Genomic DNA, 23,294 nt, shown 5'->3' on the forward strand with positions numbered 1-23,294 from the left:
GTTATCATTCAACACGTGAAGGTAAAAATTTACCCAAAGCATCTGATGGTGTAACTATATTATTTTAATCAGCAATTGGATGTGCCTTTATTAATTATTTCATTTAAATCCACTGGAGCAACGAGAAAAATGCATCATCAGATGAGTAACATATGAACTAACTTCTTTATTTCAATATAACTTAATTGGGTTGATTTGAAATTTTGAAAAATCTTTATACATAGCATTTCATAAAGATAAATTGAAAAGGGAGTTAATTGAGACAGAGAGAAAAGTAACCAGGAAGGAAGTAGAAAGAGGGAAAAAGGACAGCAATGAAGAACAAAATTCTTGGATGAGGGCACAGCAAAGAGGGAGTAAATAATGATGACAGATATGTAGCCTGATCAGGGAAAGCAAAAGGCTAGAAGATATGGGAGACAGCAAAGTAGATGCTGCAGAATAGAAGCCAGAGAAACAGAAAGACTCTGCAGCTGGGGATGCTTGGGGGAGACTTTGCAGCAGCTCAAGGGGGTGTAGTGTGACAGACTGGGAGCTTAAAAGAGATTCATAGCAGATTAATGCTTGTAAAACTGACCCCAAAGTACTTGTGACATTTACATGCTGGTCACAGTTATTTTGAGCTACATGAGCATTAAATGCACAACACCATATTTCTATTTATTTTCAAATTACCAAAAAAGCAACTTAAATATTGACATTTAATCCATTCTTATTCATAAATATTGCAAGGTCATTTTTATACAATTGATTAACAATAATGAAAGAATGAATGAAAAAAGTCAAACAGATCTAAGTGCTTATTACTTGCTCAAGCAAAGAGGAAGTCATGCAAATTATTACATATTTTGAAAGTTATATAATATAGCATTTGCAAAATAAAATGTCTCAAGAATGTTGAGCAAATCTAAATATATCTTACTTTGGGTGTTTCAAACACCTCTTCCAGATGAATGATATGTTCATGGTCCACTTGCTTTAAAATACTGACTTCGCGTTCCAGCAGCTTCACCCCTGAACTCCCAGCCTGTATAAAAAGAAGAACTAATTCAGTCAAAGTATATAAATATATAAAAAACATTCTAGATTAACAAATCAAACTATAAGATTTTAAAGCTTGAATTTGGTTTATAGAAACACACAGGTTTCATGCCAAAGTAACTTGGTCGAAGTTTGTGCGAAGATTTGTAGCTCGGGTGCTCGTTGTTGTGGTTCTGTTCGCCGAGCTGGAAGTTTTTGTTGCAAACGTTTCGTCCCCTGGCTAGGCGACATCATCAGTGCTTGGGAGCCTCCTGCGAAGCGCTTCTTTGATGTTTCCTCCGGTGTTTATAGTGGTCTGTCCCTGCCGCTTCCGGTTGTCAGTTTCAGCTGTCCGCTGTAGTGGTTGGTATATTGGGTCCAGGTCGATGTGTTTGTTGATGGAGTTTGTGGATGAATGCCATGCCTCTAGGAATTCCATGGCTGTTCTCTGTCTGGCTTGCCCTATGATAGTAGTGTTGTCCCAGTTAACAAGCAACATGAATTCGACTGGGACAACACTACTATCATAGGGCAAGCCAGACAGAGAACAGCCAGGGAATTCCTAGAGGCATGGCATTCAACCACAAACTCCATCAACAAACACATCGACCTGGACCCAATATACCAACCACTACAGCGGACAGCTGAAACTGACAACCGGAAGCGGCAGGGACAGACCACTATAAACACCGGAGGAAACATCAAAGAAGCGCTTCGCAGGAGGCTCCCAAGCACTGATGATGTCGCCTAGCCAGGTGACGAAACGTTTGCAACAAAAACTTCCAGCTCGGCGAACAGAACCACAATAACTTGGTCGAATTTAAGTAAAAATTCATAGTACGATCTAAAAGTGTTTTACTCTCAGAAAATGTCATTTAAGTAATTTCCATTTGTTTCAAACTTAAGAAAATTCCCTCCAGTTACCATTCTGATTATAATTAATTCAGCTTTGTATTAAAATTGAACTTAAATTCAGCTTTAAAGGTGATAATCAATATTATTTACCTTTTCCCGATTGACCTTTTTGATTGCCCACTTCTTGCCAGTGCCATTATGTGTGGCCTCTATCACTACCCCATAGCTGCCTTGACCCAGCCTTTGACCAAAGTTATAGATTTGCTGAAAAAAAAGTTTCAAAAGGTAAATAGACTCATACAATATGCTATTGTTTGCTGACAGAACAAAAAATTAACTCAATTCAAACATAAGAATACATAGTATATTGAAAACTCTGTCTCGTATTACTATACTGTATTAATAGCATAAAGGAAATTTGTATAACTCATAATGATCATTTTAACCTTAAGGCTCCTCATGATACATTCAATAAATAGTAACTCATTGGAAAGATTTTACTCAATCTTTGGCTACTTCTTAGGTTTTAGTTTGAGCTCTGCACATCTAGCCATTATATATTGCATAATATCCAAAATTATGCTTTCCTGGAGATAGTCAAATAGGGGGGAGAGTTAGGAGCATACCTGGTAAAAAAAACTTCATAGAGGCTGGTATCCTGTCACCAAGTCACCCTTTATTTTACACGTGGAGAGTCATTGACACTGCTCCAGCTTCCTTAGAGCAAGCTCTCAGTGAGCAGAACCTCTGACGTTCCTGTTTATATCTATCACACAGGGCTCCCTGACTGGGGCTGATAATCTGGTCCAATTAGTGAACTCATACTCGATGAGGTAAGCCTGGTTGAACCCTTTACAATTACTGCAGATGGATTGGCTGTTAAGCCATTGCATTGAATTCAGTGGAGCATTCTGGATGCCTTTTATTAGTGAACTGATGGAGGTGTCTTACATAAAGATGAAATCTGGTAGGTTTCCATTCAAAACGTTTTGACACTTCTGAAAATAACACTCTTAACTTTTTATACAAAATATCTTCTATTGTCACAGAAGTACAGGAGTACAGTGAAAAGTATACAGATATATTTAAGTATACAGTAAAATGGAGGCGTCATCTTAATGGTTAGATCATCATTAACACTCATACAACTGCTTACAACAGAACTTTGGCACCCATAGTTGCTCTATCATTATTCTTTTGTTTGAGTTATATCATAGCTTACAGGTTGTGTTAACTCATTTGATAGCACTTTCTTAATCCAAGGTCCTTATCACCCTCCTCAAGTGGTCAGCTATCCAAAGTCATCACCACATATGAGAAGTGGCCAGATTTTGACACTGGCTGTTGTCCTGTTACAAGAAATGTTATTATCACTGCAGGTTTCAACATCATGCGTGAATCAAAATATGGAAATATTTTACTAAAAATTATTCACTTTAGATGCTCTTTCCTCTTTAATTTTACATATAGCTTTCTTCAACAATTGGACAAAATCGCTTGTCACAGAGATTTTTGTGGAATCAAATACTTGAGCACAGAATATATATTGAGATTTCAGTACAATATACAGTAAGTACTGTTTGTGGGAGATGCCATATTTCAGATCTTATTTTAAACTGAGCCTCCACTTTCCCTTCCAGGTGTAAGTAAATTAACCCCAACTCACTATTTGAAGTGCAAGGATGTTTTGGACAATATTTCATCTTCAATTAACAATAAGCAATCTATCCAGTCATTATTTTATTGTCACTGGGACCTTGTAGATTCAACTTACACTGAATAGTACAACAGTAACTATACTTTAAAATTACTTCATTGCCTATTATACACATTTTCTGAAATCAACATAATTGCAACTACTTTTTTTCTCTTTTTTGGCAGTGTGTTGAATAGACAAAAGTAGGAAACAGCTAAAATGTGGGTCAGATAAGTGATGTTGCACCTATAAATAGGTTTAATCAACTTTCACAAGGGCAGTTTTATTTATAATTCATGCATAAAGCATCAAGATTTTTCTACATAGTAGACTTCGCTGCATACAGAGCAACAGGTTCACAAGTTATAAAATCTTTGATTTAATGGTTTAAAGTTACAGCTTACAATAACTGGTGAGAGAAAATAAACTGGCTTTCTTCAGCTTACAGATTATTTTTATTGCAGAGTAAAGACATCACCTCCCTTTCCAGAGGTCTGCAGTTTTCTGGCTTTCTTGTTCATGCGCAAGCTGTTCAGCTAAATATGCAGATGTTGACAAGCAGAGCCTCGTGATCAACAAATAATCACTATTCTCTCAGCTACATGTTGCCAGACAAATCTCCCTTTGTACACAATCCCTGCCTCCAATTCATTTGCCGTTAACCTTCCCCTATGAGTTAAGTAAGTGCTGCTACCTTGCTTTTAAAAAGTACTAGAATCTCTTCTGCAATTGTGGTGTTTTAAACAGCACTCTGTCCACAACCAAAATTTTGAAAAATAAGAGGATAGTATTCACACTTCAATCATACTTGCACCATAACATAATGTGCTAAATGCTCAATTTTGCTTTTTTGTTTGATCTGGGGTAACACCTGAACAAGTTGAAAATGAAATCTAGTTTGGTAGATCGTAATTCCCTTACTTCCTTTAGCATAGCAGTCTTTCACTAAAATATACATGCACAAAGCTGAAAGTTTGGTTTTAATAATAGACCAAAAGTTTACTGTGCAAAAGAAATAAAAATGAAATAAAACAAACCAGGATCTCCATTTATAACAATGTTAAATATTTCAAACACCTGGTAAATCAAAATCCTATTTATTCACCACACCATTACTTTACAGATAATCAAAACCCAGAGAAATGTTCCTTCTCTATCTAAACAGTAGACTCAACTGGTTCATTCCAGTTCCGGTCCTGTGAGCTGCAAAGTCTTTTTCTTTGACTCATACAACTGAGAACCTTACACTGAGATAACATGTTCCCCAATTTTTTTCTGAGCAACTCATTTGTGTTGGGGAAATTATTATTGCACCTGATTTCAGTTAGATTTCCTTTTAAAAGCTTAAATAAATTAAAACAAAAACTTGGTCATCCTAGATTCTGTTAAGCTCATGGTTCATTGCTCTTTCCTTCTGCTAGAAAAGCCCACAAAATTTAAACTAACTTCCAATAATCCTCCAGGTCATCTTCAGTAATCAGCTCTCTGAAAGAAATTTCAAATCATAGTTCCAAAAAGACTGACCTAGTTAATTTAAATTTAATCCTCTTCCCAAAATAAGTCACTGGTTTGAAATCTAAACTGAAATAAAGGTATTAATAAATAAAAGATATTAATATAAATCACATCATACGCTCCCAGCAAAGAAAAATGAATAGAGATATTTACCTTATTTATTACAAATTGTTTTTGGCATGATTTCTATGTCGCAATCAGTAATACAATATTTACACTAATTATACAATAAGACCACTTGCATCACAACACTGTCTTTTCCAGGCATGTAAATGATTTTAAAAATGTATGACTAGAGAATAAAATTCCATTGTAAAAAATGCAAGTTTTTGACCTGAAATTTCTTATTAAAACAAACTCAAAAAATTGAGATCCATAAAAAAAAAGAGATTCTTCCAATGTTGCTGGTGTATAATTCAAAATGCTGCAGGGCCAACACTAGATTCAATATCTCCTTAGCCTCTCTACAAGCAGGCCATTCAGCTCATCGAGTCCACACTGACCTTCCAAACAGCATTCCACCTCGACCCACCCTGCTACTGTATCCCTGTAACCCTGCAATTCCCATGGCTAATCCACCCATGGACACTATGGGTAATTTAGCATGGCAACACACCTTTGGACTTTGGGAGAAAACTGGAGACCTGACAGAAACCCACGCAGACAAGAGGAGAATGTGCAAACTCCACACAGACAGTTACCTGAAGGTGGAATCGAACCCGGATCGCTGGCGCTGTGAGGCAACAATGCTAACCACTGAACCACCATGCCTTCATCATTCAATACTTCTATTGGCATATGGTCAGTTTTTTTTCCATAAAATAGCTGATAGGCCATTTAATATTCATCTTATTATCATCTACTAAAGTGGCACTCTCACCAATGCTGCTAGCATCAACAGCTAATTTGAATGGCTTATCTTAATTCAGCACTCCTAAAACTGGCATGGTTGGTACTCTGACATTCTTTGCCCATTTGAGGTTTCTGCTTTTAGTAAAAAAATTGTTAAAGGACCAACAATAGTACTAAAGTTCAGACCAAACTTTAGATAAAACCACTGTTATAACGTATTACAAACTTTTGTGCTTCATCCTCGGCACAGGAAAATCCAAAATAGCTCTTCTTTTCACTTCTCCAGGTGGTGCTTCACCATATCCCACAGTCTGGCCCAAATAAGTCATGTTTACTCTGGCAAATTCAATCTTAGACAGATTTATAGCCAAATTGTTTTTTCTGTAGCCGAACAGTTGCCAAGGGTGCAAATGTTCTTCCCAAGTTTGGATTAACATAATCAAACTGTAAATATAAATCACACAGTTGCATGGTCCTTAAAAGGTTGCTTTTTTAAAGATAATCATTGGAATGTTCCTGGTAAATCTTTCATTCCAAATCGCATGATTCTGCATTGATAAAGTTCATCCAGTGTTATCACAGCTTATGTTTCTCTGGCTCCATCAGTCAATGGACCTGCCAATATCCCTTCAGTAAGTCCAGTTTAGTTTAAAAAAATGCCTAAGTCTGTTTCTTTCAATGTAGTCCTCCAGCTGTGAATTAGGATTTAACTTCACTTTTATTAATTATTGCAAAGTCAATGTAATAAAAAATAATTTTTGCAATCTATCCAGTTTCTGCACCAACATGATAGGGGAGATCCATGATAGGGGAGCAACTGAACAATATGACATGGTTCAGTAATTTAATTGTCCATCATGATGTTGATCAATTAATCTCTCTGGATTGAGTCTGTAAATGTTGTTTTATAGGTAACACATTCCCTACATTAACTTCATGAAGAGCCAAGAATTTCTTCTCCTTACCTGTTCAAAAAAAACAATTTACAGTTTGATGACATCTTTTGTAAGTCACTTGGATATTTTGCAGGAAGATAGAATATTAGGCTATCTTTTTTAAACACCTCCAATATCTGATGACTTTTGAATATCCGATACGTTCTCCAATTGTTCTGACATTAACTATACCCCTTTCTATTGCTCTTTTCTTCTCATCTTCTGCATAGTCACATTTTTCTTTAATTCCTCTCTTTCTTTATCCCCCAACATTAATCTTTTCATTTCTAATTGTAGCTTAAATAATTCTCTATGTGACATCTCAATTTCAGGTGCCCTTGCTTCTAATTCTAAATGTTGAATAATTACTTTGAGTATCGCCTTCTTAGAAGATCCTGCTTCTACATCTAAACTTAAAACAGTACAGCATAGTACAGGCCCCTTTAACCCTCAATGTCGTGCCGACCTTTTATCCTATTCTAAAACCTAACTAACCTAGAACATAGAACATTACAGTGCAGTATAGGTCCTTCGGCCCTCGATGCTGTGCCAACCTGTGAAACTAATCTGAAGCCCATCTAACCTATACTATTCCATTCTCATCCAAATGCCTATCCAATGACCATTTAAATGCTCTTAAAGTTGGCAAGGTCCCCACACCTCAACTACTTGCCTTTAAACAACTGCCAAATCTCAAACAGATCGTTGTTCGTAGCAAGCTGCCCAGCTCTCAGGACAATTCCATACAACTCTGTCACGGTAGGCACTACAAGACGTGTCAGAGTGTGGACATAGATACCACCATTACGCGTGGGGACACCTCCCACCTTGTACATGGCAGGTACTCATGTGACTCAGCCAACATTGTCTATCTTATATGTTGCAGGCAAGGATGCCCGGAGGCATGTTAACATTGGGGAAACCGAGCAAAGGCTACGACAACGGATGAATGGGCACCACACAACAAACAAACAGGAGGGTTCCCTCCCAGTTGGGGAACACTTCAGTGGTCCAGGACATTCAGCCTCAGACCTTCGGGTGACCATCCTCCAAGGTGGACTTCGGGACAGGCAGAAGAGAAAAGTGGCCGAGCAGAGGCTGATAGCTAAGTTCGGTACCCATAGGGAGGGCCTCAACCGGGACCTTGGGTTCACGTCACATTCCAGGTGACCACCATTGCACTATACACACACACAGATACTCCTACACACACACACACACACACACACACACACGCACACAGACACCCACATACACTCCCACACTTACACAAGCACCCCCCATAGACTTAAGACACTCTGCACTCACTGCACACGCACAGACACTTTCTCACACTCACAACCTCCAACCCAGACAGACACACAGACACACAGACAGACAAAGACCCACATGCACACATATTTTGTGGGGTGAATTTGTACTTGCAGGATTACATTGTACTTTGCTCAAAAACTACATGCATTCATGTAGAACTCTGAGCTCAAAAGCTGCATGCATTTATGTAAAACTCCGTTACCTCACTTTTTAGATTAGAATCAATCTAAACATCATGGCATAGACAGAGAACACACGGGGCCAACACCTTCAACATATTCTGGATCAATGGTGCTGGAAGAGCACAGCAGTTCAGGCAGCATCAGAGGAGCTTCAGCAAAATCGACGTTTTGGGCAAAAGTCCTTCATCAGGAATAAAGGCAGAGAGCCTGAAGCGTGGAGAGATAAGCTAGGGGAGGGTGGGGGTGGGGAGAGAGTAGCATAGAGTACAATGGATGAGTGGGGGAGGAGATGAAGGTGATAGGTCAGGGAGGAGAGGGTGGAGTGGATAGGTGGAAAAGGAGCTAGGCAGGTCGGACAAGTCCGGACAAGTCAAGGGGACTGGAAGTTTGAAACTAGGATGAGGTGGGGGAAGGGGAAATGAGGAAGCTGTTGAAGTCCACATTGATGCCCTGGGGTTGAAGTGTTCCGAGGCGGAAGATGAGGATGAATATTTCCCATCAACCACTACCATCTGTCTTCTTCCAGCTAGCCAATTTTTGATCCAAACCACTAAATCATCTTCAATCCTATGCCTTTGTATTTTGCGCAATAGCCTACCATGGGAAACCATATCAAATGCCTTACTGATATCCATATACAAATCAACCGCTCTACCCTCATTAACCTGTTTGGTCACCATCTCAAAGAACTCATTAAGGTTTGAGAGGCACGATCTACACTTCATAAAACTGTGTTTACTATCCCTAATCAACTTATTCCTTTCTAGATGATTACAAATCCTTTCTCTTATAACCATTTCTAACCTTTACCCACAACCGAAGTAAGGCTCACTGGTCTATAATTATCAGGGTTGTCTCTACTCCTTTCTTGAACAAGAGAACAACATTTGCTATCCTCCAGTCTTCTGGCACTATTCCCGTAGACAATGACAACAGAAAAATCAAAGCCAAAGGCTCGGCAATCTCCTCCCTAACTTCCCAGAGTATCCTAGGATAAATCCCATCTGGCCCACGGGACTTATCTATTTTTATACTTTCCAGAATTGCTAACATCTCCTCCTTGTGAACCTCAATCCTATTTAGTCTAGTAGCCTGTATCTCAATATTCTGCTCGACAACGTTGTCTTTTTCTTGTGTGAATGCTGACGAAAAGCATTTATTTAGCGCTTCCCCAAGTGCCTCGGACTCTACATACAACATCCCACTGCTATACTTGATTGGCCCTAATCTTATTCTAGTTGTTCTTTTATTCCTGATATACCTATAGAAAGCCTTAGGGTTTTCCTTGATCCTATCAAGTCCCCTCCTGGATCTTCTCAGCTCTCTCTTTTGGCCCTTCCTGGCTAACTTATAACTTTCAAGTGCCCTAACTGAGCCATCACACATCTCATCCTAACATTAGTCGCCTTCTTCCTCTTGACAAGAGATTCATCTCCTTTACTAAAGCACAGCTCCTGTGCTCGGCAACTTCCTCCCTGCCTGACTGGTACATACTTATCAAGGATCCGCACTAGCTGTTCCTTGAATAAGCTTCACATTTCAATTGTGCCCATCCCCTGCAGTTTCCTTCCCCAACCTATGAATCTTAATTCTTGCCTAATTGCCTTCCCCCCCAACTATAACTCTAGCCTGCGTTATTTACCTATCCCTTTCCATCACTAAAGTAAACATAACCGAATTATGGTCACTATCACCAATGTGCTCACCTACCTCCAAATCTAACACCTGGCCAGGTTCATTACCCAGTATCAAATCCATTGTGGCCTCGCCCCTTGTTGGCCTGTCTATATACTGTGTCAGGAAACCCTCCTGCACACATTGGACAAAGTACTTGAACTCTAAAGTACTTGAACAATAGTTTTCCCAGTCAAATACATACCTTCATACCTACAAACATACCCTTCATTTTACTATCATCCATGTGCCGCTTAAATGTGCCTAATGTATCTGACTCTGACCATTGCTGGCAGTGCATTCCATGCACACACCACTCAGTGTAAAGAACCTACCTCTGACATCTCCCATTAACCTTCTTCCAATCACTTTAAAATTATGCCCCCTCATTATAGATATTTCCACCATGGGAAAAAAGTCTCTGGCTATCCACTCTATGCCTCTCATCATCTTGTACATCTCCATCAAGTCACCTCTCATCCTTCTTCGCTCCAATGAGAAAAGTCCTGGCTCCCTCAACCTTTCTTCATAACCTATAATCCATTTGCTAACTCTCAATATAAACTTGAAGATTTTGAATAATCTACTGTTATATATTCCATCTAATCAAAATCTAGAAGAAAAAAGATTTTTTTTTTCCCTAGCAAAAATAGGTTAGCTCAATTGCTTCTTTCCAGTTTGGTCCTGAGAGCTTCAAAACCTTTGCTCTCACAACTGAAATCCTTATACTGAAGTAATATCCCGTTAATTGTTCTGAACAAACGCCTTTTTCTAGGAGAAGCTATTCTAACATCTGACCTCAGTTGGGTCTTACTTGAACTGAACTCAAAGCTTTTAACTAAATTGAAAACTAACTTGCTCATCCAGGTACTGCTAAATTAAGGCATCATATTTTTCCTTTTCCTGTCATAAAACTCACAATATAAACAAACTATGATTAACCATCTAGAATGCCTTTAGTTATCTGCTGTCAGACACATACCATTTTAAAATGACTGACCTGGTTAATTATTAAACCCCTTCACAAAACAAACACTCACATACCACTAGTTAAAATCAAAAATCAAAGGAAATTTATATCTATCTTTCATCATAATCCTCCTTTCAAAGTTCAATACTTCAAGAAAACTGTCCTTTTCGTAAAATCAATTGAGTATTTGTAGTATTAAAATTGCTGCTTCTGAACCAGTTACACAAGTTTATAACTGTTCTATTTAAATTTATACACAGTTTCTACTCTAGTAATACAACACTGTTTGTCAAAATAAACGAGAATGAACCAACACTTGAATATATTCTGAACAAAGAGAAAAGAAATTCATCCATACACAGGGGTATAACCTAAGTTTTAGGTAAAGTCATTTGTTAAAATTTGAAAACAAAAAAAGGATGACTTTGGAAATAATCCCAATCAAAAAAAAATTAAAAGCTTTTGCAGATTTTAAGACTAATGTTAGTCATACCTATTAAAACCTCCATGCGTACTGCAAGTTACATGCACTGAATATCTTAAATTGGTGCTTGTTCATTTTAATCATAACACTAACAAGCTGATCACTTATTGCTGTACAAAGGGATCTATACAATTTTGTAATTAATATCAAGCAATTTTTATACTGCATTATCTCACCCATTTGTCTGCAAAAAATTTTTTATTACTAGCAATACTTTAACATTTCAGTCCATTTCATAATAATCCATTTGGTAGAAAAGGATTTGAAACCACGTTATGTATAACTCAATCGTGTACATCTTATCCATTCAAAGTGTTACTTTTCCAAATGAGAAAAATATATGACAAAAATCAAAATAGCTGGAGAAAGATTTTCACATTAATGCAAAGGTTTAAGAGTTTAAAATTACCCACATACCCGAATAGCAAATTCATCATCAACTCTGGTGTGAGGTACCACCTTGTATTCAGCATTATTGACAGTGGCACGCTGTGAAGGCATCTTACAGGAATCTTGAGCAATTTCACTTTCCTGCAAATGGAAATGAATGCATTAAGTTGAATAATATTGTAGTTTTTGCAATAATTACAAAAACAAAATACTCTGATGCTAAGAATCTGAAATAAAAACAACACACAAGAAATACCCAGTTGATCAGGAAGTACCTACGAAGACAGAAAGAGAATTAACATTCCAAGTCAAATACCTTTCATTAAAACTAGCAAAGGTTATTGATGCAACAAATTTCAAGTACAGAGGCAGGGAGGAGAAAGGGAAGAATAAACAAAGGGGAACATCTGCAATATATTTGGAAGACAGGATGACAAATGAGATAATGGTGCAAGGGTGGTAATGGAACAAAAGGTGGTCTGGAGGAGCTAAGAATGATAAGAACAGAACCATTACCAGCACTTGCTGTCTGGAGGAACAGAACTGTTATGTCACGTTAAAGCAATCAGTCTAATTTTCAGCAAACACATCACAGCAACATAAGAAACACTAATGGCAATATAAATCAATCCCAAAGATTGTGTTTACTGTTTAATGTATGTCAATAAAATAATGTCACATTCCCTGTATCACATTCCCTTTCTGATAGGCAACAGCAACATCCTGCAAGAAATAATGTGTGAAATCGGAAAGGAGCCTTGAACAAATTGTGGCTTTTACTGGCATCTGCAAAATACTGTGGAAAATTGAAATCTGAAAAAGAAACAAAAAATGCCAAAAATACTCAGCATGACTGGTAGGCTGCCTGTGGAGATATACCACAGTTAACATTTCAGGTCAAGTACCTTTCATAATGTCTTATATTAGTACAATTTACAGTGAGAAAATAATGGGATAATAATCCAAGAATTTAATTAGCAGAAGATACAAAAAGAAACAAACATACCACATATTTTGACAAAGTTAATTACATGTCAGAACAGAATTTCAATGACTGAGATTATTGCACTGAATGATTCTTTGCAGAGTTCTTTAGATGGGAAGTCTTTTCCATTCATGAGAGGTTATTGAAATTAGAAGTGTTTGCTCACAGCTAACCAGCAAATCTTATGATGGTCAAGGATGAGACCAACACAAATAGGTATTGTCAAATACAGCCATGAAAGAAAAACATTCATTCTGAAATTAGGATACTGTAGTCATTTTATTAGAACAAACATTTATTATCAGAGAAGGAATTGATTAATTATAATTAATATTGGAGATAGGGTGTGGACCTAGGAGACCTGGCAATGTCAATTGTGAAATATGGTTAACAAACTTTCAAGGAACAAAATTGCAAAATTCTCTCCTTCAGCTCCTGAAGAAATTGTGCATTTTACAGTATTATTTATTAACATTTATTTACAAAAAGAAAATAAAATCAGAAGCTTCTTAGCAGCAAGGATCTTTCCAGTAAATATATCACAGGATGACAAAAAAATGAGGAAGGCTTCCACAATGTATTGGATGGTGGAGAGAGTGAATGTTGAAGGTGACGGATGGCATAATAATCAAGTGGGCTGCTTTGCCCCGGATTAGTTAAGCCTCTCATACAGGCAAGAGGAGTATATTCCAACAAACTCCTAACATAAGCCTTCGAGATCATGGGCAAGACAGTAGGTAAGCTACTTTCCACGGAATTCCTGGTCCCTTACCAGTCTCTCAAACGCAGTTTTTATAGGGCTAATCCAGTTCAGTTCCTGGTCAATAGTTATTCGCAGAAAGTTGACAATGAGGTATTCAAAAATGACAAGATAGTTGAATGTCATTGACAGATGGTTAGATTCACAGATTTGGCCTTCATTTGTCTGTAGGCCTGCTTTCCTTTCCTTGGGTATTAGTGGTGTTTCATATTCAGGATGGAATTGGGCTTATAACTTAACAGCTCTGTGACCTCCTGATTCATAAATCTAGAAACTAGTCTTGCTAGAGCAAATTTAATTTCTGTCAGATAAATGTCAAGCTGGATATTCACTCCTCCAGTGTAGAGTTTTATCCCATGCTCATTAACTTCAACTCTGCGAGGGCTCATTCATGCTATTATCATTTGATATCAAAGACAGTCGCTCTTGCCTCATCTCTTGAATTCAGCAATTTTTTCCATGTTTTCACAAGGATGTAAAAGTTCAGGGCTGAGTGGCTCTGGTGAAATCCAAACTGAGCATCACTGAATAAATTATTGCTGCTCAAGTGCTATTTGATAGCACGGTCAACAAACTTTCTTGAAGATAGTCACAATTACAGTCTCGCGAAGATCCTCCGGCATGCTCGCCTTCCAGATTAGGGAGATAAAATTGTGTACAATAGCATTTCAGCAGGGATTCCATTTTCAACAGCAGCTAAATTGATTCGCCGCTGCTGGCTGGCCTTATTAACATCAAGTTGGGGTTGTGTGGGGGTCGTGACAGATAGGAAGCTGGGGGAGGTAGTCAAGGGCACTCCCATCAAGGTCCAAGTCTCAATTGAGAGACGCTCAAAGTGCTCCTTCAAACAAGCGTCCATTATGTTTCGGTCCTTGCTAAGTACCACTCTGTCAGTTTTCAGTGGAGTAGGTTCTTGGGCCATAGTTGGTCTTGACTACACCAAAGAATCTGTGCACATTATGCTTGTTGATGAGTTGCTATATTTCCTGTGCTCTTTCCATCCACCATTTGTCATTCGAGTCGCAAGTTTGTTATTGGAAATCAGCTTTCCTTTGTCTGTAGAACTGCTTCTCTTCTCTTGAGTAGTGGTGGTGTTTCATGTTCAGGAATGTCTGGAACTGTGGACATTCTGTGGCTTCTGTTTATTATAATCATCAGGTAAACTGGAATGCAAACATCTTTGCCGTCCCTCACTCACACAGGTCATTCTACTATAACATGACAGTTGCATTCTTCTGCAGCCTCACGCTATGGAAAACCACAAGAGAAAAATCGATATACCCGTTCAGTACAAAGTCTGCATTATCCAAACAATTCGATCATGTTATAGTCAATTCGGTTTGAAGAAACGCGCGTTATTCCAGAATGATGTATATGTTGACATGGTCAAGCAGGTGACAATATTCAAATTGAGGGTGTTGCCATTAAGTCTCCTGCTGGTTTCTGGTGAAGTAGGGTGTTAGTTCTAGTCAGGCTAGGTTGTAGGCAGTTCCTCAGAATGAAGTACCTGTGAGTGTGCTTCTTTCCTACACTTTATTTGCCAATCACACTTTCCCTCATAACTGTGACATTGAAATCGATAAGGAGAATCAGCTTAGCTGAGGCTAGAATCAAGTTCAGCTGTGGTTTCTAGGGCTGGAGCATATGACTAATGATTAAGATGCAAACATCCTCCCGAAAAGATATAAGACAGATTGCAGTAACTACAGAGGTACTGCTGTTATCTGTCACAGAGAAGGTTATTGCAAAAGTCTTCCTCAATCACCTCCTCCCAAGGCTGAAGAGGTTCTTCTCAAGTCACAGTACAGATTCGGTCCAGTAAGGGTAAAGTGACAATGATCTGCAAAGTAAGTCGCATTAAAGACAAGTGCACCGAGCAGAAGCAACCTCAGAGATCAAAGAACATAGTGCATAAAGTCCTTCATTCCTGGAGAAACATATTGATACAGCCTCGCTTGATTCCAGTTTTCACACTTCTGAATAGATCTACCACAGACCCAATAAGGAGTGTGGGTTCCATGCCATTGTGCAGCAAGCAGATGTTGGTGTATTTCTGTGGATAACCAAATTTGAGGAGGAAGCTCCTTAGCCCCTCCATTTGTGGAAGCTCAGTCTTTGAGTACGTTTAAGGTGGAAATAGATAGATGTCTGATTACCATTAGTGTACTGGGTCATGAGGATGGAATGGGATACCTAAAAGGCACTGAAATGTTAAGTTAGACATGATAATGTTGAATGGCTTGCCAGACTTGAAGGGCTAAGTTGCCTCCTCCTGTTCTTATCTTCTGAAACCAGCATCCGCAACTTAAATAAGGGCAATTACAGAGGAATGAAGAAAGAGTTGTTGGAAGAGGGCAAGGAAAATAAGTCAAGGGGAAAGTCAGTAGTAGCAGGCATTCAAGTATTTATCTCGCCACAAAAATTTATTCTCAATGAGATACTCAAAAGGCCCAATGAAATGGATGAACCACCATGGTTAACAAAAGCAGTTAGAGAGAGCATCCAATAAAAAGCAAAGGCATTCAAAATGGCAGAAACTATAATTGGCCAAAGGATTGAGCTTTCCTCTTTTTTTGGAACCAGACATGGATAACTAAAAAGCTAATAAAGAGGAAAAATAATTATTATGAAATTAAACCGGCATGAAACATAAAAACAAACAATAAGAATTTCTATAGGTATATAATAAGAGAGTAGCTAGAATGCAGAACCCTTCGTAGATGCAACTGGGATATTGATAACAGGGAACAGAGAAATGGCAGATAACTTAAACCAATATTTTACATCTTTCCTCACGGTGGAAGATACAATAAACATCATGACGATATCACATAGGAAAGGTGGTAATGGAAGGGAAGGTCTTGTAACTGTCTCAGAAATAAAACATGTCAAATTAATGAGACTGCGAGTAAGAGTAAATTTGGGAGATGGTGCATGCATTAGAAAGAGTGGTAGAGCATGAGCCTTGGTAGAAGGGTGCAATTCCGGAGATAGAGTAAGCTTTATGTAGCAGAGAAGATTATGGCACCTGTGTTGGCAGAGTGTAAAAAGTAATTGACCCTGTTTCTATAAGTGCTGTGTATTTGTCCAGAAAGTTGAGACTGCTTTAATCAGGGTGGCAAACTCAGATCAGGTTGACATGGTCTTAGAGTGGTAGCCTCCATTGTATGTCTTGGGGAAGAGGTCATCCTGCTTCTGTGCCACAGCTCCAGATCCCTGCCTACTATGTGCAAGACAAATGTCAGGAACCATGCTGGGTAGCTTTGAACTGACACAGACACCAAGTGAATAGCAAGTTGTCCAGGAATGGTACATGATAAGGTGGGGATAGAATTGGACATGAGGGATTTCATAGTGCAGACTGGGTAGCTAATGAGGTATATTTGCTAAGATATGGTGAAAAATCTCACTGGGTTTCACAGCAAGAATTCTTCCAAAATCAAAACATGATGCAACTTGTACTTAGCCAAAAAAAGTAAGATCCAGTCACATAATTAAGTTAGCTTTCTTTCATACTCTAACTTTTTCTTCCTTAATGCTTGAGTTTTTTTTTGTTTTTTTTATATTCTATTCAATCTTCTGATCTGACATGTCTATACACAATTGTATGCTTTCTCTTTAAATTTACACTATCTTAAACTTCTTTAGTTAACCACAAATAATGGGTTTGCCATTAGGACAACTTCAAACTCATATTTATGTTAAAATATTAATGTTTGACCCAATTCTCTCTCCCTCAAACTGAATGTAAAATTCAATCACATTATTGTATTCCCACTTAAGAGTGATGTTACCAAGATCCATATTATCCTGTAGCCATGTAGTAATGGCTAGCAAATCATACTCATCTACTTCTATATATGCTATTAGTTCACTTGTTTCTTTCAAAACATTCAGGTCCTTTGGATATATTTGTAACCTCTTGCTTTATCTGTTACTTTATTCTTAGGTTTGTGCTCTCTATCCTTCTGGACCGTATCATTTTTCAAATGAATACTTTTCTCTATCACCTTGCCTATCCTCTTTACCACATCTTCTGAAATCCAATCCTCTACCCCACTAATCAGTTTAAAATACTCTCCTTCTTTTACATAGCTTGCTAAAACAGAGGTCAAGCACAGTTCAGGTGCCAATGGTACAAATCCCATGTTAATCACAGAATGTTAACAAGAGGTGCAGCAAGTAATTTAAGGAGGCAAACAGCATTTTGGATTTTATTATGGAGGAATCAAAACACAAAATTAAACCAGACTTATTACAACTATGCAGGGCTTTGATGAGGCCTTACCTAGAATACAGAGCACAGTACTGATACTGAGCTTGTCTCTTTACCTAAGGAAGGACAAACATGCCCCAAAGGGAGCACAACAAGAATTCACTTGACTGGTTCCAGGAAATGGGGATTGTCATTTAAGATTTGAGTAGGCCAAACCCATATTCCCTATAAATGATGAAAAAAAGATATCAAATTGAAACAAAATTCCATAGACTTGGCAGAGTTGATGCTGAGAAAATGATTAATCAGGCTGGGGAATCTAGACAAGGGGGTCAGAATATCAGAGGAAGGTGTCAGCCATTTAGTACTGAGAGAAAGAAAAGTTTCTTCAGTCGGTGTTGCAAATGTTGGAACTCTCTAGCCCAGACAGTTGGACACTCAGTTGAGTCAATAGGTTTTTTGAGTACTACAATGAACTCAGGAAATGCTTATTCCAAAGGATATGAAAGTCTGGAACATCTCTTCCACAAAAAGCTGTGGTTGCAGGATCAATTGAAACTTTTAATCAGACATCACATATTTGTTAGGTAAGGGTATCAAGAGATATGGATCAAGGACAGGCAAGATCCATGATGGAGTGAAATACACATTAACGGTGACTTGATTGAATCATGAATTAGATTTGAGGTGCTGATTAGCTTACACAAAATCCTATATCTATTCAGAGTTGTCAATTCAAATATAAAATCCATTGACAACAAAAGGCCAACAGAAAGAAGCTATGAAATAAAAATGATAAATATTTTAATGCAGCATATTTAGAACATATTTTTTGAGACAGGGCTCTGTTTATTTGAGGTGTGTGCCACTAATTGTATATAACAGCATGTTTACTAATGAAAATCACCATTACTTTAAATTAATCAATGATAATTTAGGATGCCCCTGATCAAAAACTGAAAGCTACTATGTCCATGTTAAATTGACTGCAGAACTTGTAATATTTACATTGTACAAAATAACTTTAGTAATCTTCTTTAATATGGATTGCAAATGAAAACGTACAAAGTAAAATGACAAAGTAGTAACACAGTCCTTGACATTAATAACAAGTGATTTTTGTTCATTTGGCAAGGTTATTGCATTTATCTACTCAACACAGTTGAGCATATATGGTTTAGAATGTGTTTATTAGGTCGCCAAAATCCAAACTTGAAAATATAATTCATTAAGTTAATTTTAAAAGCTGTATTTGTAAGCTTGCTATCTGCTTGGTTTTAATCTGAACATTTTCCACCAGAGACTTCCTGCACACCCTGATAATATAGTACAAAAATAGCCACCTTCTCAAATTTTAGCAGCATTGCTACAATTGGATCGTATTTTCCCTGAAGGAATTAAATTCAAAATTAATGTGTGGCTCACAGAAAATTGTTTTCAAAAGTTTTGCTGTGGCAAAATGGCTTGGACTATTGGTAAGTTGAGCTTGACACCAACAATTGCAACAGTGTGGGCCAATGTGCTATTTTAACTATAAGGATGATTAGTGAGGGATGCAACACCTGCTACTTGCCAGGCAAAAGCTGCTGCAACCTGGCCAAAGAGATAAGACTTTTCTTTAATGTTCAACTTCACTGGTGTCATCTATAGCGTAATTTAATTCATACTTTGTACTTCGCATTCTAAGAATCAGGAAACATGATTTGAGTTTTATTTTTTGAGTTGTTCTTATGTGTTTTGTGATGAGAGGTCTGGAGGCCTGTTTGTATAAATGCATTTTAAATTGTGTTTTACAATCATTAAGTGAAGAATTAGGAGTTTGCAGTTTAGAGCATTAAAAAAAACTCCAGCAATAGGAGCCCAGGGAGACATAGATATTGAAAAATCCAGAAGGAATTCTTGTGTGTGTGTGTGTGTGTGTCAGACATGGAGACAGAAATGGTAAACTTTCACAAGAAATGCAGACAGTATGCTAGAAATGGACGGTGAAATTGTCCCATTTTCAGTTGAAGCGTTTTGTTGGGTCTTTGATTCATAGCACTCAGTTGACAGTGACTCAGAGCAACCTTTTTCATCCAATCTTCTGCTCTTTGGCTCATTAATTATGCAACAGGGCTCTTCTACACTATTCTTTCTATCTGCGTCCAGCTGGCTCTGACTGGTGGTGTGACGTACTGGAGCAGTCAGCATTAAAAGAAAACCATTGCAGTCCACTCCACTATCCTGGACACAAGCACTTGGTGCCTTTCCCAGGAAATAGGCACTGAGTTTTGCTTTCTGGGTCAGGTCTTCAGTAATGATGGTTGATCACCAGTGTTTAGCGATAGCATCTAAAGTTGTGTGCAGCTGGTCTGTAAAAAAAACACCATAACAGAAATCTTGAAAGGTTCCAGCAGTCTGGGTCCAAATCCTACTTGCCCTGGGAGGTATAATATATAATGTCCAAACAGGTTGATTAAAAATAGTTATAAAAAAGGACCACAATCCAAAAGTGTGTCCCAGATGAGAGGGTCTCTATATGGCAATTCTCCTTTTTTCCATCAGGCATTTGACATGATAATGCCTTTTCCCTTCATTTTTAGACTTTATTAAATGCAAGAATAAGGAAAACATGCATTCATATTTACAGTACATACCTAACAGTAATTAAAACAAGTGATGTCTGAAATAAACTTGACAGAATTAATGGTTTGACAATTGTATTGAAATTGTCAACAGATATTGAATTCTTGAAACTGACAAATGAACAATCAGGGCAAACTGATGGAGAAATTCAAAAGACTTGGATTTTCAGAACTGTTGAAAATGTTGTATTAAGCAACTATTAAGTAGATAAAGAAAACATAGGCACGAAGTAATTTTCACTGAAATTGAACTTATCCATGTAATGTTTTCTTGTAAATATAAATAAGAATATATTGCAGAAAGAAAATACCTAATAAAATTATTTCAATAAGAGTCTCTTTATCAATGGCCAGTGACATTTATCTGCACTTCTTTTCATTTCTGCTTCACCAGTTTCCATTAATCTTTGTGGTGAAGTTTTTCTGCCTCTCAATTCTAAAGCTAACTTAAAATATTGGGACTGTACAACCAATTCCAATCAGACGTAAAATAATGCATAAAATAATCACAGCTATTTCTAAGCTGAATAATCCACAAGAGGGAGTTGTTCGCAAATTCCTGAGTCAGCCTCACAGAAGTGATTTACTCAAACTATTTGCAAGTCAAAAATGAAAGCCATCTTCTGGAAAATAAATACACTGGAGCCAGGTAACCATCTCAGACCTTCCTAATTCTAATTTCATTTTTAAACAAAAGATAATTATTAACATATTTATGCAGAAAACTGATTCTGAAACTTAATTTTAAACAAAGAAAATACTTTGGAATCTGCCACAGCACTAGTATACTAAATGGTGGTTACACAAAGTATACATAATGATCTCAAAAAGCAAATCCAACAATGCTTTGACTTTTTTTTTGCCTTTCACTGGATGTGCATGCTGTTGGCTATGCTAAAATGTATTGTGGAGGCTGAAAACAGGGAATTATATGCCGGATAGCTTGATGTCTGTCTCGGGGAAGCTGTCAGGAGTGATCATTAAGGAGCTTTAGCCCTAAGAAAAACTTAAGGTGGGCCTCTTGTGTAGAGTAAGAGAAAGAGAAAGAGAAAATCCCTGAACTGGGAGACCTGGATTCAAGTCCGACCTGCTCCAAAGGTGTGTAATAACGTATATGAACAGGTTGATTAGAAGAATAGGTTAAATTTTTTTAAAAGTTACTGTTTAAAAAAAAACTCAAGGTAATTGGGAAAAGTCAGCATGGTTTTATGAAAGGGAAATAATGTTTAACCAATTTATTGGAATTATTTGAAGGAATGACTTGCATGGTGGATAAAGATTTCCAGGAAGTATTCGATATAGTACCACATCAAAGGCTATTGTGCAAAGTCAGGGCTCATGCTGTAGGGTGTAACTATCAACATGGATAAAAGAGTGTCTGACTAGCAGAAAACAGTGTATGCTTATGAGTCTTTTTTTTGATTGCCAGGATATGATGATTGGAAACCTAAAGAGACCCACACTGGAATCTCAGTATTTAACAATTTACATTAATGACATAATGGAGCAAAGGCATGGTGGCTAAATTTGTAGTTGACAAATAGTTAGAAAGTATGTTCTGAAGAGGACTAAGGAAGTTATAGATAGATATAGAGAATTCAAATGTCACAAAGCTAGTCCTTTTTTTCTAAAAGCTGTTCCTTGGCTCAAGGATACTCTGTCCTTGATTTTCTTTTCAGAGGGGTAATAAACCAGGCCGGGCTCCAATCAGCCTGGTTTGGTACAGAGTTTAAAGGGCATTGAAAGGCCTTTTTGTTTATATGTAAACAGGGGAGACTTCAGGCCAAAGTGGTCATGTTTTAAAAATGACAAATATAAAGAAAGGGGAGTGGTCAACTCTCTAGCTGAGCTAAGCAGCTTAGTTAAGTCCAGACTGGTTGGGAGATCAACAGTGAGCTTTGTGGAAACTCTCTCTTCTAACTTCAACCTGTAAGCATCTGATCCTTTTTTGTGTTGTATTTTAAAGGGGGTTTGCTCATTGGGACTGTTGTATATATTCGGAAAGCATACTTAAGTCTAGTTTGGATAGACTAAGTTCTGTAAGGGTCCTTTATTCTGTTCTTCATGTTTCATTCGTGTGCAAATTTGTGAATAAAGTTTTGACTGTTTTAAACCTGGTAGTCAACCTCGCTAACTTAATCCAGATAATTTTCACTGTACACTTACGGAAACAAATTGCAATGTTATGGTCTGGGCTGCCTGCTTAAGAATGTTTTGAGTGGTCTGGCCTAGTCCATGACACAAATAAGTGGTCTACTTATGCTTCTAATTCATGTGATTGTATCTCCAATTGCCCTTGAGAAGATGGTGATGTGCTGCCTTCTTCAACAGTTGCAACCTATATAGGTATATTTACAATGCTATTAGAATGGTAAATGAAGTGAAATTGGCAAATAAAAATCATACCAACAGGGTATCAACTCCTGGGAATTTTTTCAGAATTTCTCCTACTCTGCTGCCGAACCTTTATCACAAGTCCATTGGAAACCCTATTCACACATATAGAGAATAATTCTGACAAATTTATGTGGAAGTTAATGTAGCAGTGTTAGAGATGCTAAAGGAAATTATCAACAGTAAACTCTGGGGAGAATCCAGTAAATTGTAAATGGGCTGATAGTGATGAGTGCATATTTGCTTAACTCCATAGTGTGCAATATAATGAAAAAAGTATCAGAAGTAAACTTAAAGGTTATTTGTCTAATAAGAGCAGTTAAGCCCACAAGAATTCAAACAGAAAATGTTGACTTGATCAACTTGCTTGATTGGTTGGGTTTTTTTCTTGAAATTCCAAGTGGATCATGAAACTATGATGCAGTACT

At 37.6% G+C, this 23,294-nt stretch overlaps 1 protein-coding gene across 13 annotated transcripts in view; it reads right to left on the bottom strand.

The window, feature by feature from the left end:
- The window catches only part of stk33 (serine/threonine kinase 33), a 168,508-nt gene that overhangs the window by 74,441 nt on the left and 70,773 nt on the right, over positions 1-23,294 (bottom strand). For all 13 annotated transcript variants that reach the window (XM_087996544.1, XM_087996538.1, XM_043705842.2 and 10 more), the window contains 3 exons: positions 11,915-12,028; positions 2,026-2,139; positions 923-1,027 (listed from right to left, as the gene is read on the bottom strand). In XM_087996544.1, the coding sequence (XP_087852670.1) occupies positions 923-1,027; positions 2,026-2,139; positions 11,915-11,998 (303 nt within the window). In that variant the 5' untranslated portion in view covers positions 11,999-12,028. The remainder of the gene's footprint in view (positions 1-922; positions 1,028-2,025; positions 2,140-11,914; positions 12,029-23,294) is intronic.

The sequence above is a fragment of the Chiloscyllium plagiosum genome, unplaced genomic scaffold, assembly GCF_037043375.1.
Source record: "Chiloscyllium plagiosum isolate Xiang-an unplaced genomic scaffold, Cpla_swu_hap1 HiC_scaffold_18, whole genome shotgun sequence".
In the NCBI taxonomy this organism is placed as follows: domain Eukaryota; kingdom Metazoa; phylum Chordata; class Chondrichthyes; order Orectolobiformes; family Hemiscylliidae; genus Chiloscyllium; species Chiloscyllium plagiosum.